We start from the raw sequence: 18,731 nt of genomic DNA, 5'->3' as shown, positions 1-18,731 counted from the left end.
AGCAGCTAAATTAGTTTAGCATACACCAATATGTGAACAAATGTTCATGTAAAGTTTGTGATAATCCTTCATTGAGTGTTGGCACGCTTCGAGCAATCACTTCCAGAGGTTACTCTTTGCTCCCTCTAAAAGTTAATGTTTATCTGAGCGGTAATAGAGAGCCAAGCCCAGTTAGTGAGGAAGTGGTGCCAGGAGAGATCATTCTCGGGACCAAAAGTAGATCTCAGTCATAACACAACGGGACCACCATGTCCAAGTCTTTCAGCTCGAAGTTCTTTGCCATTGCTTTCACCGCCTTGACGGTGTCTGTCATTGGTAGCATCATCACCGTGACGATTTTGTTCAACAGTGAGATCGCTCTGCTGGACCCGACGTACCGTCCGACGGATCCTTCCACGACTGTGGGACCACCACCAGATATGCGGCTGCCGTGGACCCTCATACCCGACAGCTACCGGGTCTTTCTTCAGCCTCACCTTTATGATCCAGGGATGCAGATGAATGACACGTCCTTCAACCAGACCATGCTCTTCACTGGAAACACCACCATACACTTTCATTGTGTGCAGAGGACAAGGAGCATCTACCTACATAGTAGGAAACTGGACCTGTTTAGTTCAGTGGTGAAGAACAGGGATACATATGAGCTCATCAACATCATCAGTGTGAGACCTCATGAGTCCAAGGCTGATTTTTTGGAAATTGAGCTGAGGGATTTTTTGGAAGCAGGAGGGAACTATAGTTTGTTTTTGGTTTTCAGCGGGCAAATGTCTGACAACATTCAGGGTCTGTACATCAGCAGATATAGTGAGGGCCTCCCAGAGGATGGAGGGGGAAACCATGAGAGGTAAGTTGGGATTTAAAATAACAGTGTTTTTTAGAGGTGCTCTAATTTTAGTCTCGAATAATGCTGTTACTAACCAAAGCTTTGCCAATATATTGTAGCATGTAAGTCTGAGCTAAATAACTTAATAAATAGATAGGATAACATTACCAATGTCATAACATTAACAGCAGATAGTTGATTTACTTTCAAGATATCTTTTCAAATGGTAAAGATTTGATGATAAATAATTATGACATTACATTTTAGTGAATTGTGATGACCGCAAGCTTAAACTGAATGTGCTTAAACTGACATGGCTGATTCAAGATGTGCTGAACATGTAAATTGTGGGAAAATAAAAGAACAAAAAAGAAAAAGGAAGAGATGAGAAAAAAAGCAAATATATGGAGAACAGTAGAGAAAAAAATGAAGAAAAGAATGAAAACTAAAGAGAAGAAATACTTTTTTGAAGGAAGAAAAAGAAAAAAATATAGTACATGAATGAATTTAAGCAATAAGATGGTGGTAGATTTTACAAAAACAATGCAAATGGCTGGAGTGAACCCTTTTTTTTTTCAGAAAGACAGGAACATAGGGTAACTTATAAGAGAGGAGGTAGGAGCATGCAGGTAGACTACATCTCGTATAAACGAGGTGACCTAAAAGAGACCTGAAAGAGGGTGAGCTTCCAGATGATTGGACAACAACAGCTCAGAGAGACAGGTAGGAGAGTACTTGGTGTGTCATCAGGAAGGAAAGTAGACAAGAAGACTTGGTGGTGTAATGAGGAAGTGCAGGAGTATATACAGAGAAAGCGGTTAGTTAAAAGGAAGTGGGATACTGAGAGAACTGAAGAGAGCAGGCAGGAGTACAGGGAGATACAACATAAGGTAAAGATAGAGGTGGCAAAGGCAAAACAAAGGTCGTGTGATGACTTGTATGCTCGGTTGGACAGTAAGGAGGGAGTGAAAGATCTATACAAGGTGGGGAAACAGAGAAATAACGATGGAAAGGATGTGCAACAGGTCCGGGTGATTAAGGACAGAGAGGGAAATGCATTGTCAGATGATAGAAGAGTGATGGGTGGATGGAAAGAGAACTTTGAAGAGCTGATGAATGTGGAAAATGAAAGAGAGGCAAGGGTAGAAGAGGGGACTATTGCGGACCACAAAGTAGCACAAATTAGTAAAAGTGAAGTGAGGCAGGCATTGAAGAGGATGAAGAGTGGAAAAGCAGTTGGTCCTGATGATATACCTGTGGAGGTGTGGAAGTGTCTAGGAGAGGCTGTTGTAATCTTCTGACAAGATTATTCAACAGGATCTTAGAGAGTGAGAAGATGCCTGAAGAATGGACACGAAGTTTGATGGTGCCCGTTTTTGTGAATAAGGGGGATGTGCAGAATTGCGGCAACTAGGAGAGGAGAGGAATGAAAGTTTGTCGCAGCTAGACAAAGAATATATATGTGTGAATGAGAACACACTCCACAGGGAGTGGAGATCAAGAAGTTGGAGGATTTCAGGTAAAGGCAAAGCCGAAAGGAGAAGAAGCAGAAGAAGATATCGACAAGAAATATCCAATTTTGTTTTATGCTCAAACAGCATTTAACAACACCTGTGACCATTTTAGTGTATTCACAAACTGAGCTATCACTGAATAATTACACACTCAAGTTGAGATAATAAAATGCTCCTGACAATATATGTATTAGTATAAGTATATTATAAGTGTATTACTATTTCATGCTGACTTTATGTTTATTTAGTGTGTGAAAACTCACATGCTAAACTCAGATAGAAATAATGTCAATCTTCACTTTTAAATCAGTATGTAATCATAATTTTCATTTTTTGATTTTGGAGGGCTATTTACTATTTGACATATATGTTGATGTGTGTTTCATGGCAGATCTATGTCAGCACTGACCTCAATTAAGTGGCTTTATATTTCTTGACAGAAAAATGAAGTGGGTTGGTAGTTTATTTCACCTTTTGCTGAATCTGAATATGAATACTCAATCAATAGTATTTAATATACATTTCAGAGGATATCATGCTTTTTTGACCCAAATTTATCAAACCACATCACTTTATGAACTATTTTTGTCAGTTGTTAACAGAAACTCTTTCCTAAAGCATTTAATCTGGTCTCTGTGGAGACAAAACGATTAGTATTTCATTGAAGATATTAAAACTTGTGACTATCCTCTTGAGTTGTTTGTGTCTGTAACAATAAAACGTCACCTATTTTTGTGTGATTTCACAGGACACTCGCTGCTACCAGCCTGGAGCCAACAAACGCCCGGAGTGTATTCCCTTGTTTTGACGAGCCACAAATGAAGGCTGTGTTTAATGTGACTATTATTCACAGGAAGAATTTTAATGCTATTGGAAATGCAGATATACAGGGTAAGTAAATGTTAACCATACTTGTTTAACTCTTGTACAAACTTGTAAAATTCAGCTCATTTCAGTTCTAACCAAATGGCAGTTTTAGCCAAATGAAAATTATACGTCTTGTTACCCACTCAGAATCTTATGGCTTGGAGAATGGCTGGAAATACACTCGTTTCTATCGAACACCCAAGATGTCCTCATACTTGTTTGCCTTCATGGTTTCTGAGATCCCATCAGTCAAATCCACAAAAAGGAAGACTTTTCAGGTACGTGTAACAATGTTGAAAGTCACTATACATGTAAACATGGCAATGCTATAAGAAATTATTCAATATAGTTTTAATGACTAACAATACATTTGATCTCTTTAAATTATGTTCTATCACACAAATTCATATTTTAAGGTCATAAACAGTTTTTTGAAAATGTTTTGAAAAATGGATGGATGGATGGATGTTTAATGATAAGTACATTGAGTGAAAATATGCTTTTTTTCACCCAGATATTTGCACGCCAACATGCTTTGGATGCAGGATACACTCAGTATGCAGCCACTGTTACTGAAGACATTCTCTCCTTCTACGAGAAAATACTTGAAATAAAATATCCACTGAACAAGCTGGGTAAGTTTCATCTCGCTGATAAACATTTCTGAGGAAAATGCAACATCATTGTTTGAAATTTTTTCACTTAACATTTTCTATCACAGTGGCATTACCCATTTTATGCTGGCAGCATAGGTACATTTTCTGAATGAGAGCATTTTTTTTTCTAATTTCAAAATAAATGATAGAAATCACAGATGAATAATATGAGAATATTGTTTATAGATAAATAATATAATCATGTAATATAATGATATTGGATATTTAAGATCCAGACAGTCAATCTCATGTGTATGTATATATATATATGTATTAATATGTATTTGTGTAATATGTATTTAATGTATTATTATATGTATTAATATGTATTATAATATGTATTATCAATCCTATCTAGATCAAGTTGCCTTACCAGACTTATTAGCTGAAGCAGTAGCGAGCTGGGGACTGATCACATACAAGGAGGAAGCGCTGCTGTATGAAGAAGGAGTTTCATCACAGTTGCAACGGGAAGACATCAAATATTTGGTCGCACATGAACTTGCGCAGCAGGTTTGTGGGGACTCGATTTACAATTTCGATTTAGTCTGGTTAATTAGAGCTTTTGTAATTGATTAATGGTATTTGAAGAGTGGAAAGGCAGTTGGTCCTGGTGATATACCTGTGGAGGTGTGGAAGTGTGGAGGAGAGGCTGCGGTTGAGTTTCTGACTATTATTCCACAGGATCTTAGAGAGTGAGAAGATGCCTAAGGAATGGAGACAAAGTGTGATGGTGCCTATTTTTAAGAATAAGGGGGATATTCAGAATTGTGGCAGCTATAGAGGGATAAAGTTGATGAGCCATACGGTGAAGTTATGGGAAAGAGTTGTGGAAACTAGACTGTGAGCAGAAGTCAGCATTTGTGAACAGCAGTATGGCTTCATGCGTAGAAAGAGTACTACAGATGCAATATTTACTTTTAGAATGCTAATAGAGAAGTATAGAGAAGGCCAGAGGGAGCTGCATTATGTTTTGGTGGAGAAAGTTGATTCACTATGGCGACCCCTGAAGGGAAAAGCCAAAAAGCGAAGAAGAAGAAGTAATTAATTAATGTTTTTTTTTAATACTGGTATAAGAAAAAAGAAATTTAATTTTTCTAAAATTAATGAGTCAATTTACATGAGGTTAAACTTCAAAATCTAGTTTATTTTCCCGTCATTTGCCCAATAGACGAGTGCAGAAACTACATTTACCGGTATGGCTTTTTTAACATGACCTACTGTACTTCCCTTTCATCGTTATACAGCTCTGAGATTCTTTTGGTATTGTTTTTCTTGGAACCAGTTCATATTACTTATTTCCTCCTGGAAGTTTATTTATATCTGAATTTCCTTCAACCAGCACCGTAATTATCCGTCTCATCCACCGCACTGTTGTAATCTGATGTCTTATGTCTGCATTGAAAAACGTTCTGCGTCGCAAACGAAAGCGTAATAGAATGGGTTCATTTTCTTAATGTGTTTCTTCTGTAATTAAAAACATAATTTTACAGCAGTGACGTTTCAGTCCTTATTAAGGGAATGTTAATGCTCGTGAATGCCTCCTTATTTTTCTGCAGTGGTTTGGAAGTCTGGTGACTATGAAATGGTGGAATGAGCTGTGGCTGAAAGAGGGTTTTGCTACCTACATGGCCTACCTGGTACTAGATCAGGTAAGTCCATAAATAACAGATTACGTTTCGGTTAATTCAGTCATCATGCAAAATGATACGAATTTTAATAATAATTAAACTAAACTCTTCTGTTATCACTCCAGTTATTTTTATACCATGTGCCCACTTACTTGGTTTTTAAATACATTTCATCAGGGGTAGCAGTACAATATATCTTTATGATTTCAGAACTCTTTTTTTTTAATTAAAATATGCTATTTGTCATTGCATCTCTGTTCCTTAGAAAAACTTATTTGTCACGAGGGACCTCCATAGGGTGTTCGGGATGGATGCCTTGAGCTGCGTCCATCCCCTCACTGTTTCACCCGGAGATATCCAGACCACCAATCAAATCACCACGTTGTACGACCCTATAACCTACTATAAGGTAGATATTTAAAAAAAAGGGGAGAAAAAAAAATCATGGAACCAAGACTTAACTATTGTGTTTACTATTTACTTGGCTGTGTTGAACTTGCAAGTCACCTATATGATTGCTGAAGAAGAAGAAACATAAAGATGTATTTGGTTTCCACGTTACAGGGGGCGATGGTGCTGAGAATGTTGGCGGATTCTGAGGGAGAAAGCATTTTCCACAAAGGAATCCAAGTAAGTGAGACAAACCTTCAGTAATGAGGTCACATATCCGTTCATACATGTGAACTGTGATAGCCAGATAAAAAATAGTGTCTTTAACCTGAAGCCAGATTTTAAAAAAGGTTTAGATTCCACTCGTTTTGACATAGTTGTGCAATTGTAAGCACTTCTGCCTTACAGCAAGAATGTTTCCTGGTTTGGTAATTAATCTGCCACCCTTTCAGGCATGAGTTACATCAGGCTTTTCAAAAATAGAAAAAAAATCAGGTTGGCTTCAGACCTCTTTGTTACTCGATGTTGACATATTTCTATACTTCTACAGACCCCTCTCGAACATTCCCGAGAGAGTGATCCCCAATCAATCTAACAATGGTCTGTTCAAAGTTTTCCAATCAGGCTTTGTCAAATAAAGTCAAATAAGAATCAATATCAAAAAAATTAATAAAGATGTGTAAATTATAGATGAGGTAAATACAAGTATATTTACTAATATATATTCTTGGTTTTTATTTGTCATTTACCCCCTACCTAAAAATATATCAAGGAGCGCTTTCTTTACTTACAAAATATCATGAAAAACAGGCATGTTCTGTCTCGAAAAGGTGCTGATAAATGCAGTTTCGAGTTGCATTAGAAATTATTGTCTTTAACTATAAAACCCTGAATGATCGTTCTTGTCCTGTTGTATTTCAGATGTACCTCAGGGCCTTTCAATATGGAAATGCTAACCAATCAGATCTCTGGGAACAAATGCAAGAGGTATTTTTATACAATTATAACTTTACTACTCCCTCTATATATATCGACTTTACTTATGTGCCAGTAGCAAATTTTAGGATGTTCAGTGACATCTCAACATTATTGCAGGCAGTAAATGAGGATAGTTACACTGAAGTTGCTACAGTAATGGACACTTGGACCAATCAGATTGGATATCCTGTCATTAACATAAACACTGAAAATGGAGAGGTCTACCAGAGGCACTTCATGTACAATTACACCGCAAATACTGAGTAAGTACATAACATCTTTCTAAAAATTCTGCTGATTCTACACATGAGTATACTGCAAAGTGTGTCTTTGAATCCACTTTTTAACAATTATGTTAATGGTAATAATAACAATAATTTTAGGAGTAGTACTACTACTACGGATGCATAATAATAACAATAATAATGATAATAATGATGATAATAATAATAACAATAAGAATAATAATAATAAGAATAATTATTATTGTTTTCACATTAATATTATTATTAATAATAATAACAATAATAACAATAATAATAATTATTATTATTATTATCATCAGCAACTTCATAATAATACTAATACTATTACTACTACTACTACTACTAATAATAATAATAATAATAATGATAACAATAATAATAATAATTATTATTATTATTTTCACATTATCATTATTATTATTATTATTATTATTATTATTGTTGTTTTTGTTGTTGTTGTTGTTGTTGTTGTTGTTGTCTGTAGAGTCTTACTGTTTTTCTTTCTGTTTAGTCTCTGGTGGCACGTTCCAATCCGATATATGTCAAACACATCTGCACCCTCTCTATTTTGGTTACGAACCAGTAACAAAGGTAAATGAGTATGATCATGTATAAATGTCTGTGCTAATATAAGCAAATATAAGCCATAATATTTGATCAAAAAATCTCTTATGGTTGTACATTTGTAATGGGCTAATAATGTTGCAAGCAGAATTTTATCGTGTTGCATAACTGATTGATTTTGAATAACACAAAGACATAATTGATCCACAGTCACATGTATTACTTAGCATCAACTAATACTCACTCTATAAACAGTTATAAAAGATGAACTGATTTCCAAGAAGGGAGAGTGGATTCTTGCAAATATCAACCGCACTGGATACTACAGAGTCAATTATGACTTGGAGAACTGGAAACGCCTCCAAACTCAGCTGGATACAGACTTATATGTAAGTGCTATGAGTTAACTAATAGAAACATTTCTTTATTAAGTTATGATGTGAGAATCTGTTATGTTTAAAAGAGAACTTGTTGAATGTGACAACATGGATGAATTCGCTGCTCCTATGGTACTGCATCTTTCCCTAAAAGAAGAGGGAATATCTAATCAGATGAGATGAATCAATTGAGCCCTGGCAGTTGGGAAAGTGCTGATGGCGTCACTATTGTTGAAGTGGTTTTCTAAAAAGTGGCCTTTTTTTAATGCCGTTTTTCAGATTAAATTTTGGCAACACTGTAAGCTGTGGGGTTGTCAAATTTGACGGCATAATTGCACATCGCTTTCTGTCACTGCACTGCATCCCCTGTCCATCAGGATGATGATCCACGGAGCAGTCGGTGGTCATGGTCCTTATGCTGTATTTGCGTCCGTAGAATATTGTGCCAATATTGTGTCTGCGCGCACCTTTATCTTATTCCTTGTTTGTGACTGATGATTTACAGTTTGGTGAAACATCACGATAAAGATGGGATGGACAGGGAAATGTACTGACAGGTGCCATTTATCTGTTGAGAAGAGTATTTTGATGAACCGAGAATGAGGAAAATTAAAGAGTGAAGACTTGAATAGATTACTGTTGCGGAACATGATTTAACAGAGATTTGTAAAAGACCGTAGAGATTTTGACTACATTGTTAAACAGGATCTTGGAGAGTGAGAAGATGCCTGAGAAATGAAGTGACTGGTGCTGATTTTTAAACGAATCCCCGGTTACCAAGATGTTATTGTCCTAATTGATCAATATTTGTACCAGCTACATAAAATCTCTCAGCATATCTTAGTTTGTATAAAATTGTAAAAAATACTTTTCACTCTTTTAAGTCACAACAGCCCCCCCCCAAAAAAAAAAAAAAAAAAAAAAAAACGAAGAAATGAATGTATGTATGTATATGGATTTGCGATGTTTATTAGGCAGAGTGGTGACTTCTGAATAACGACTACTGGTTCTTTGGATTTGCGGTTATTGAATTGCAATTTTTGGATAAAAGCGTCTACTAAATGACTAATGTAATGTAATGTAACACTGTCTGGGTGATGATGTCACAAGGTTGACTTGGGCTGGGTCCTGCACATTTTACCATATGGTACAAAAATATGGGATGTGTGCAGCCCTTCCCATTTGAAACTGACAGAGACATGAGTAAGGAAGGTAATACTGCAGCCGAAAGTTAAAATGAGCTTCAAAATGAAGACGAATAAAGATGTGAAGAGGCAAGAGTCAGCAAAAGTCGCTTGTATGCGTGCAGCAACTGCATTGCTATGCTAACAGAGAGGGAGCGTCTGCGGTAAATGGCTCCACTTTCTTCATCATGGGCTGTTCATTGTTGACTTTTGGACCGCTGTGGTGACTGACCGGGTGACTCACCATCAGCTTCCTCCGTGATCATACCGGTCTTTCGTCATAAGATGCTACTTCTGCAGTCGCCAGTTGTTGAAATCTTCGCGGGAAAGCATCCAGCGTTTCCTGCCTGCGGCGTTTCTTTGAGCAAACTTCTCATGCTCCAGAGGCCCTATTATATGCTTGTGACAGAAATCTGTAGGCATGTCATTTAGCCTTAGCGTCCATGTAAGACTAGCACCACCAATGAGCTCTTTCAGGAGCTTAGCTTGGCTAAATGCGCTAAATTCATCTGGTGAGAAGCGACGAGAGCACAGCCGCGGATCCTTAGGAAGTTGTTTATGTTCACAATCACTTTCCCACTCCTTTCCTCTTTTTTTTTCCCTTGGTAAGCTATGTAGACTATTATAAGTCCCTTTGTTTTCCTTGGACCAGAAATTGCACCCAAAAGCAATACAATGTGGCATTATTACCATATATATACCATAGCATACCGTGCAAAAGTTAACATCAGTGAAAAGCCACAGTTAACAAGCGCAATGTCATGCATTGTGCTCGTAAAACAATTGCGGTGCATCTAGGTTAAAATTTGTGTTATACATTGTGATTTTTAAAGAAACAACTAGTCTTTTTTTGCTTTTTTTAACAACACATTCAAGTATGAGACAAACAGTTAAGCATATCTGCACAGCTGGACAAATTATATCACACGAATGGGAGAAACACAAGTAAACCAGTCAGGCTCCAAGGATAGACATAAAGATGGATTAAAAGGATTTAAAGTACCTTTGGGCAACAATTCAGAAATTGATGGTGTCACTACGATCTTGTACAATCCGCTTGACACTTTTTCCACAATTTCCAACGTACAAGTTCTTGTTTCTTATGGTTCAGGGAATGACAAAGATGGATAGGATCAGGAATGAATCAACCAGAGTGTCAGGGTTCACAGCTGATCCCCGTTGTAATCTGCGCCAGCTGCAGCAGATGCCGCTAATCGAGATCCCTATAAAGGGCAGCGGCACTCTCTGCCTGGTGCCGGGGGATTGTGGTCTTCATGGATTACTGTGGGACCCTGCCACGACCCGGACCGCACCCCTGCTATGACCGGACCCCAGGTGTGACCTCCTTTCCCTTCCTGAGTTACGGCCGAAACCCAGTTGGCCGGCGTGACCTCTGTTCCCTTCCCGAGTCACGGCCGGGCCCAGTTGGCCGGTGTGACCTCTGTTCCCTTCCCGAGTCATGGCCGGGCCCAGACGGCCGGCGTGACCTCTGTTCTCTCCCGCAACCCATACTGTTGAGGCCCAGCCTCTGCCGTTCAGTCTGCAAGTCGTCTCGTCCAGTCTGCAAGTCGTCTCGTCCAGTCTGCAAGTCGTCTCGTCCAGTCTGCAAGTCGTCTCGTCCAGTCTGCAAGTCGTCTCGTCCAGTCTGCAAGTCGTCCCGTCTGCAAGTCGTCCCGTCTGCAAGTCGTCCCGTCTGCAAGTCGTCCCGTCTGCAAGTCGTCCCGTCTGCAAGTCGTCCCGTCTGCAATCCGTCCAGTCCAGTCTGCAATCCGTCCAGTCCAGTCTGCAATCCGTCCAGTCCAGTCTGCAATCCGAACTGTTAAGGCCCAGCTTCTGCCGTTCTGTCTGCATCTCGGCCAGTCTGCAAACTGTCCAGTCTGCAACTCGTCTTGTCCAGTCTGCAACTCGTCTTGTCCAGTCTGCAACCCGAACTGTTAAGGCCCAGCTTCTGCCGTTCTGTCTGCATCTCGGCCAGTCTGCAAACCGTCCAGTCCAGTCTGCAACTTCAACCAATTAAAAGCGCTTTCCACCCATCTCTGTCCCGAAGTGTGGTTCCCTGCTCGAGTCCGCCCCAGCACATCGTGACACAGAGGTCCAGCACGTTAGGTGTTTTGGAGAACTCGGAGAACCCAGAATAAGATAGTTTGGACGTGTCCGGAGGAGATATCGAGAATATATTACTAGAAGCATGCTGGTGTTGGAACCACCAGGCAGGGATGTCTAGAGGAAGACCAAAGAGGAGATTTTTGGAGAAAAAAAAAGATTAAGCCAGTTGTCTGTGCAGGTTCTCAGTCATCCTTGTCAAAATCTTCTTGTCTCTGCAACCGGACTTGAATACCTTCACTAAGATGTTTCGCCCCTCATCTGAGAGGCTTCTTCGGTTTTTTGGTGGATTGAGGTTATGGTGGCTTGTTGTGTAGGTGGAAGAGATGATCTGCAGAAATTAGGTGTAAGGGGGGGTTGTTATCTTAATGGGGGTGCTTTCATGGTTAATAACATTTTATAATCAATAGTGTTACAGAACATAAATGTACTGTTAGTCATTTTTGAGAAAATATATTTTATCCTCTCTCAGCAATGAATGTCAGAGCAGTTCTTTTTGCCAGTTGATTGGTTCTGTAGCTGTTTTTAAGGATAGAGGACTAACAAGCATTGAAAGTCAGTGAAATTAGTTTGACAACATTCGATACACCACACAAGCATATGCAGTATGGTTGACGTGATTTTCGGCAATATAGAAGTTAACTGTCATTATAAAAGCTGGGAGGTTCTTTTGGTTGATTTTTCTCCAGTTTTACTTGAACATTTACATCATCTTTCTCTTGTTTTCTAGTCAATCCCAGAGATGAACAGAGGTCAACTTGTTGATGACGCATTTAACTTGGCAAGGTAACAGGCAACATTTGAATTTTACTTGGAAATTAATCTGGATTTCTGAATTACATTTGCAATATATTCTTTGTAAACTGCAACTTATGTTTACATTTCTTTTAAATGCATAACATGGGAAGAGGCTCATATTGCTGGATTGTGTCTAACCTGATTTGTCCTTTCCCAAGAGCCAAATTGGTGGATGTAAAACTAGCTCTAAACCTCACATGGTTCCTGCGTCATGAGAAAGCTTACCTGCCCTGGGAGTCAGCGATCCGGAATCTGGAGTACTTTGTCCTCATGTTTGACCGCTCTGAATTATTCGGACCAATGCAGGCATGTCTCATTAAAACATCCTCGAAATTTGGATTGTTGTCACCCGATTTTATTTAATTACATTTCCAAGTATTGTGGATACATGGAATAGAAAATTATACTATCCTGATTAATGCATAGCCTGCTTGTGTTAGTTTCGAAAAAGATCATCAGATACCATTAGTTTTGGGAGTCCTGTTACAAAGTTTTTTTGTCTCAGTAGATGTTCCTCCGGAATCTGGTCAGAGACAATTTCAATGACTTCATGAACCAAACTGGCAATTCCACGGAGCCCAGCTGCCAGTAAGATAACACATGTTTTGTATGCATTATTCTTGGAATATGTCATTTCTCAGAGAATTATTTTTTGGTTCAGCATTAATACACATTTAAATGTTTACACTTCACTTTTTATTCTCACAGTCCGGTAAAGGAGCGCAAAAGCAGAATAAATGAAGCTCTCATATAAATCAGAGATAGGTGTAATTCTAAAATCCAAGAGGATGTTGTATGTGAAAATGCATGTCTATTTTATGTTTGTATAATATCCATTTGGCTTTGAAATACACATCCTTGATTCTCGTACTTCAGATCAGGCTGTAAAAAAAAAAACAAAAACGAGTGCCTTCTTCATTTGGTTGTGTTAAAATATTTTGTTTTTTTCATCAACTGCATCTGGACCAGTGACAACTAGAATAGGCTCGTACCCTTCACAACCCTGACTGTTGGATAAGAAGTATAGATAATGTATCAATGAATATTCACAACTCTAATGATATTTGACATTATCCCGTCTCCATGACAGACTGCTGCTATGAACTTAACCTTTCAGACCAATAGTTTTGACAATTTGATAAATTCAAGGGTTAATTACTTGTGTTTTCAACAAAACATATTAACATTATGCTTGCTATTGATGAATAGCTCCTGCTTTAAGTTGCATTATGTTCAATTCCAAGGTACTTGCAGATCGCTTCCATAGATGTAGCCTGTTCCAATGGATGCCCAAATTGCATAAAGATGGCCTCTACTATGTTTGCTGACTGGATGAATAGCAATGGCACAACAGGGTATGGACACACACACACACACACACACACATACAACACAAATGGTACATTCGAAAAGTATTTTGACCCCCTTCAATATTTCACCCTTCGTTACACTGGAAAAAAAAAAAAAGTTAAAACCGTTTAAGTTCAGTTAAGATCTTTTCCTAGTCAATTTACACAAAGCATTGTCAAAATCCCGTCAGTATTAAACAATTTAACTTTTGCTTTGTTAAAATGTGTGCTGTTGCATTTTTAATGCAACATCATGCACATTCTCATCATCAGACATTATGGGATAAGGGTCAGATTCATTATATCCGACTTATTTTTCCTCAGAAGGATCATGGGAGAACTGATTCCGTGAGGCACATTTAACTCTTTTAGTCTCAGACCATGTGCAGTGGCTGTCTGGTCATATTATTTGCAGTATGAGAATAAAAGAAAACTTAACCTTGAAATCATCTCATTATGAAATCTGACAATTTCCAAAAGGCCTGTAACCACAGTCTTGCATGACGACTATTGATGATCCATGCACGTAGACGATAAATAGAATCGTGCTACAAGAATCCTAATAGTGGCCCTGTGATGCCATAGTCCCGTAACACCTCCCACAGATCACTGGAGGATCATATGCCATCTCCAAATGTACAATGCACATTTATAAAGGAATAGCAAACCCCCATGAACCCTCCTTGCAAGAGTGAAGCCAGTCAGCTGTTCAATAACCTGAATGGAATCATCATTGTTCCTCTTGGAGCAAAGGTACTCCCAAAAATGAAGTGGTATGTCAGCCAAACCAATCCCAAACCAGTCTTGCTTTTTAGAGTTGCCCTACTCTGTAACCACCATGACAGATATGGATAAAGGCTCATAGGGATCTCTTAGTTTTCCCATCATCGCTAAAAAAGCATCAGTTGGGTTTACCATGTTGTTTACTGTGGGTCGGCTGTGTCTGACTGATCCCTATGGGCTACGACCAATGGGCTAAGCCACCAGGCGCTCACCAAAGAGCACCTCTACCAGGCCTGGCTCCGGAATGGTGCCATCGTCTATGTCATCCTTTGTCAAGATGGTTATTTGGGAAAACATTGGGAAAATTGAGTGAGTGAATGGTTGTTTGTTTATGCATGTGGCCCTGGGATGACTGGCGACCAGTCCAGGGTGAACCCTTCCTCTTCCCTCCCTGGAGGAGTGCAGGATAGCAGGATAAGCAGCAGAAGATGGATGGATGGACGGATGGAAATGCAAAAAAAAATTGAAATAAGGAAGTGACCTGTGTTTCTTTGAATTAGGATCCCTCCGAACTTGCGGTCAGTGATCTTTTGCCACGCCTTGGCGGCTGGAGGGGAGAAAGAATGGGAGTTTGCCTGGGACAAATTTTTGACCACAAAAGAATCATCGGAACGAAAGCAACTCCGGGAAGGCCTGTCATGCACTAAGAAGATCTGGCTTCTCAGCAGGTGATTAAGCCAACACCCTGTATAAAAATACCTTTTGAGTCATATTTATTTACTTTGCGCCTTAATCTTGCAGATATCTTGAGTACACTTTGGACCCTGACAAAGTACGACTTGGGGAAGTCACATCGACGATTATCTCCATTGCCAGGAACGTGGCTGGGCAGGCACTGGCCTGGAACTTTATTAGGGCTCATTGGGAGCACGTCAGACAAGGGTAGGGTTTTAAATTCCACTCATATACTTTTTCAAATAGAATTTTAATCCTAGTGGAGATTGTCTTGTTGGGGATCAGTAAACATGATAGAAGTCAAAGGTTATATTGACAACTGTAGTGCTTTATTGATGATACACGATGTCTGTGTGGCTACTAAAGTATACATTTGTTGATAGTCCTAAAAGGCTATACCAAACATGAAACGTGTTCTATTTTGTTGCTACATAGAATAGACTAAATGTATTTTATTGCATCTGACTTATTCGTCTTTCCTACCTCAAGCTATCAGACTTTTTAATTCCTCTTCCTTCAGCCGCAGGGAATCTTCAAATCTTTGTACTTAAGACCTTAAAACACTTTATAGCCTTGACTTTGACACTTTATAGTTTCATTTGTATTTCTTATTCTCCCCTCTTTTTTTTTTTTAACTGTTTATACAATTTCCTAGTATTATTTATTATGTTTTACTTGAAACTCTGGCACAACAGTTCGGGATAAATAAAGTTGTTCTTGTTCTTATACTTTCATCCATAAATCTTCTCTTTGGTCTTCCTCTAGGCCTCCTGCCTGGAAGTTTGAAAAGCAGCATTCTTCCACCAATTTATTCACAATCGCTCTGAGATTGTTGACCCTAAATACGCAAAATCCTTCACCTATTTATTTCTCTATTTCCACTTGCTTTAGCCTAACCGTTCCAACTTCTCAGCAGGGCACAGCACCACCTCTCGAGCTCTCACAATGTCATCAACAAACTTCACAGTTCATGGAGATTCCTGTTAAACATCATCTGTCATTCTGTCTGTAACTACTGCAAAACAAGAAAGGGCTCAAAGTTGATCCTTGATGAAGTTCCACATCCACATTGAACTCCTCTATGGCACGCATCACCACTGTATCACATCTCTCACACTTGTCCTGCACCAGTCTAATATATACTGCTCAAAAAAATAAAGGGAACACTTGAACAACACGGTGTAACTCCAAGTCAATCACACTTGTGTGAAATCATAGTGTCCACTCAGGAAGCAACACAGATTCATTTTGACTTGTTTTAAGGACATTACATCAAAGTTGGATCAGCCTGGAGTTTGTTTTTACACTTTAATTTTGAGTGTGATTCCTAATCCGGACCTCCATGGGTTGATACAATTGATTTCCATGGATCATTTTTGTGTGATTTTGTTGTCAGTGCATTCAACTGTGTAAAGAGCAAAGTATTTCATAAGAATATTTCATTCATTTAGATCTAGGATGTGTTTTTTAAGTGTTCCCTTTATTTTTTTGAGCAGTGTACTTTTCTGCCATTCCAGACATCCTCATACAGTACGATAGTACCTCTCTCAGCACCCCATCCTGTGCTTTTTCCAGATCTATTTTAAAGCAAATCCTGCATCTATTTTTTTTCTTTTTCAGTCTATCCCATCGATTCATAGCAACCTCGATTTAGCCATAACTTGCTGTCAAATCATTTGAATAAAAAACAAAAACAACTTTAATCTGTTGTTATTCCTATTCTCTCTTTCCTTGTGAATTCAGTTTGTCATATTTGATCTTTGCTCATGATTTTCTCTTGTTTAACTCTCCTGTTTTTATGTTTTTAGTGTTACAAGGAGCAATCCTGATAGTTTTCAGTTATGTTTTGAAAACACGCTGATGACATTTTATTTATCTGCAGAGATGAAGCTGCACTGGTTGCAGGCGTCACAAGGAGGTTCTCTACACCGTTTGAACTGGATGAGGTAATTTGAAGATAGTTTTATCTGACAGTGATAACATCTATATTGGTGATGTCATTCTGCCCTAATAGCAGTTTTACATCTGATAAGCGGCAATATTTAAAGACCAACTTAGTTGCATGGATGTTGCAACACAAAGACAAACAAACATTGTTTATCCCAAGCTTAGATTGCTCGTAAATGACATGTCAGATACCTCAACCTCAACCTCAAGACAACTCAGTATTAGTCATATCGGATCAGATCAAATCAAATCACATGAGCTTTAAAAATAAACTTAAAAATAACGACTTTATTCATCCCGAAGGAAATTGCTGTGCCAGAGTTTCAAGTAAAACATAACAATAATAGATAATAGTAGGAAGGAGGGAGAATAAGAAATACAAATAAAATATAAAGTGTCAAAGTTAAGGCTATAAAGTGTCTATAATAATAGTCTACAATAGTCTATACACTCTATGCTTATATACTCTAGCATGATCTGACCACAGCGACACAGGTGGACGTGCACGGAACACCTCTATGTGAAGTTGCATTGAGTCCACGCCAGTCTTATTTGTTTGATTTGCACATATTTCTAATGTTAAGCCTTTAACAGAAGCCTTCAACTTTTGTTTTAGTCTCCAAATCCATTTCCACATCTCATTTTTATCAAGCACACACAAAAAGCACTGTAAATGACTACTTGACAGAAAGATACTATTTGCAATTTGACTGAATAATGTCAAACATCTGCACTATGTTTAGCTCTGGTGTTTATTCAAAATTCAACACATCATAACTGTCCTTTTTCCTTTATTTGTTGTCTTTGTACAGTTGGAGCAGTTTGCATCAAATTACAAACTTGGCAGGGGTGTTGCGGCGATTGAACAAGCAATTGAACAAACCCGTGTCAATATCCAGTGGGTCAGTGAGAACAAGGAGATCATAATGGAGTGGCTTGAGACATCAGCCTTTTATGAAAATATATGATCAAACTCCATCGCTTCAGTTTCTACCACTGAAAACTGAGGCAGACCTTCCTGTGGACCCAGGAAGTCAGTGGTTACATCAACAGAATGTATATGCTTAATTTATGTCACTAATACAGATATTATATTCAATATACCTGTCAAATGATAAATATTTTTTGGGGAGGAATTAAACAGACAGTGGTTATATTTTAGGTTGACATTTTTATGCATATGGTACTCAGACAACCAAATATCTAATGAAACAGTAAAATGTTGAAAAGGTTCAGATAAATATACAGAGCAAAAAGATGAATAACACAAAACAAATCAGAGGGAGACACAATTTCACCCGTACCTCCAAAACAATATATGACCAGACTTTGCGGATCAAATCGTACAAAACCATGCTGAAAATTGTGCAAACCGACAAATAAAGGAGAATGGATCAACCCATTCCCACTTGAAGGATCATCACATGGATCGGTTGAAAATGACCACAAATAAAAAGAACAACTGTCCATCCATCCATCCATCCATTCGTCCATCCATTCATCTTCCACTGCTTACCTGGAGTCAGGTTGCAGGACCATCAGCTGGAGCAGCGAGAGGCCCAGACCTCCATCTGTCCCGCCACATTAGTCCAGTGGTGAAAACTCATATATCTGCGATCTCGTTGTTTAAAGTCACTACCCACAGCTCGTGACCATAGGTGAGAATGGGAAGTGTAGATCGACCGGTAAATTAAGAGCTTCGCCTTCTGGCTCAGCTCCTTCTTCACAACAACAAACTGGTATCTGCTTTGATTCGGAGGTAGGATTTGGAGTTAGTTAAGCCCAAGTGAGCTTAGCTAGTTAATGTGCGCCACATGGGGAAC

The 18,731-nt window shown here is 38.6% G+C and overlaps 1 protein-coding gene across 1 annotated transcript; it reads left to right on the top strand.

Annotated features, from left to right (window-relative positions):
• Positions 1–242: 242 nt before the first annotated feature.
• Positions 243–18,215, top strand: LOC147224766 (aminopeptidase N-like). The gene is made up of 20 exons (XM_086163429.1): positions 243–847; positions 3,089–3,231; positions 3,355–3,485; positions 3,722–3,842; positions 4,222–4,376; positions 5,423–5,515; positions 5,760–5,903; positions 6,059–6,124; positions 6,806–6,871; positions 6,980–7,125; positions 7,640–7,719; positions 7,948–8,081; positions 12,087–12,142; positions 12,313–12,460; positions 12,663–12,742; positions 13,399–13,509; positions 14,787–14,954; positions 15,028–15,168; positions 16,844–16,907; positions 17,721–18,215. Exons 1-20 carry the CDS (start codon positions 249–251, stop codon positions 17,874–17,876), a joined length of 2,802 nt encoding a protein of 933 aa, XP_086019555.1. The 5' UTR covers positions 243–248; the 3' UTR covers positions 17,877–18,215.
• Positions 18,216–18,731: the final 516 nt, after the last annotated feature.

Source organism: Fistularia commersonii, chromosome 17 (genome assembly GCF_037954325.1).
Source record: "Fistularia commersonii isolate RoL2024-O1a breed Wild chromosome 17, RoL_Fcom_v1.0, whole genome shotgun sequence".
In the NCBI taxonomy this organism is placed as follows: Eukaryota; Metazoa; Chordata; class Actinopteri; order Syngnathiformes; family Fistulariidae; genus Fistularia; species Fistularia commersonii.
Note: the sequence above shows the minus strand (reverse complement) of the source record. Positions and strands in the feature narration are given on the sequence as shown.

What these genes read in the sequence shown, in the direction of transcription:
- LOC147224766 (XM_086163429.1), top strand. Translation starts at nt 249, where the DNA reads ATGTCCAAGTCTTTCAGCTCGAAGTTCTTTGCCATTGCTTTCACCGCC. An exon ending in TCTGGGAACAAATGCAAGAG is followed by an intron (nt 6,872 to 6,979) that starts GTATTTTTATAC and finishes ACATTATTGCAG; the next exon opens with GCAGTAAATGAGGATAGTTA. An exon ending in TCCACGGAGCCCAGCTGCCA is followed by an intron (nt 12,743 to 13,398) that starts GTAAGATAACAC and finishes TTCAATTCCAAG; the next exon opens with GTACTTGCAGATCGCTTCCA.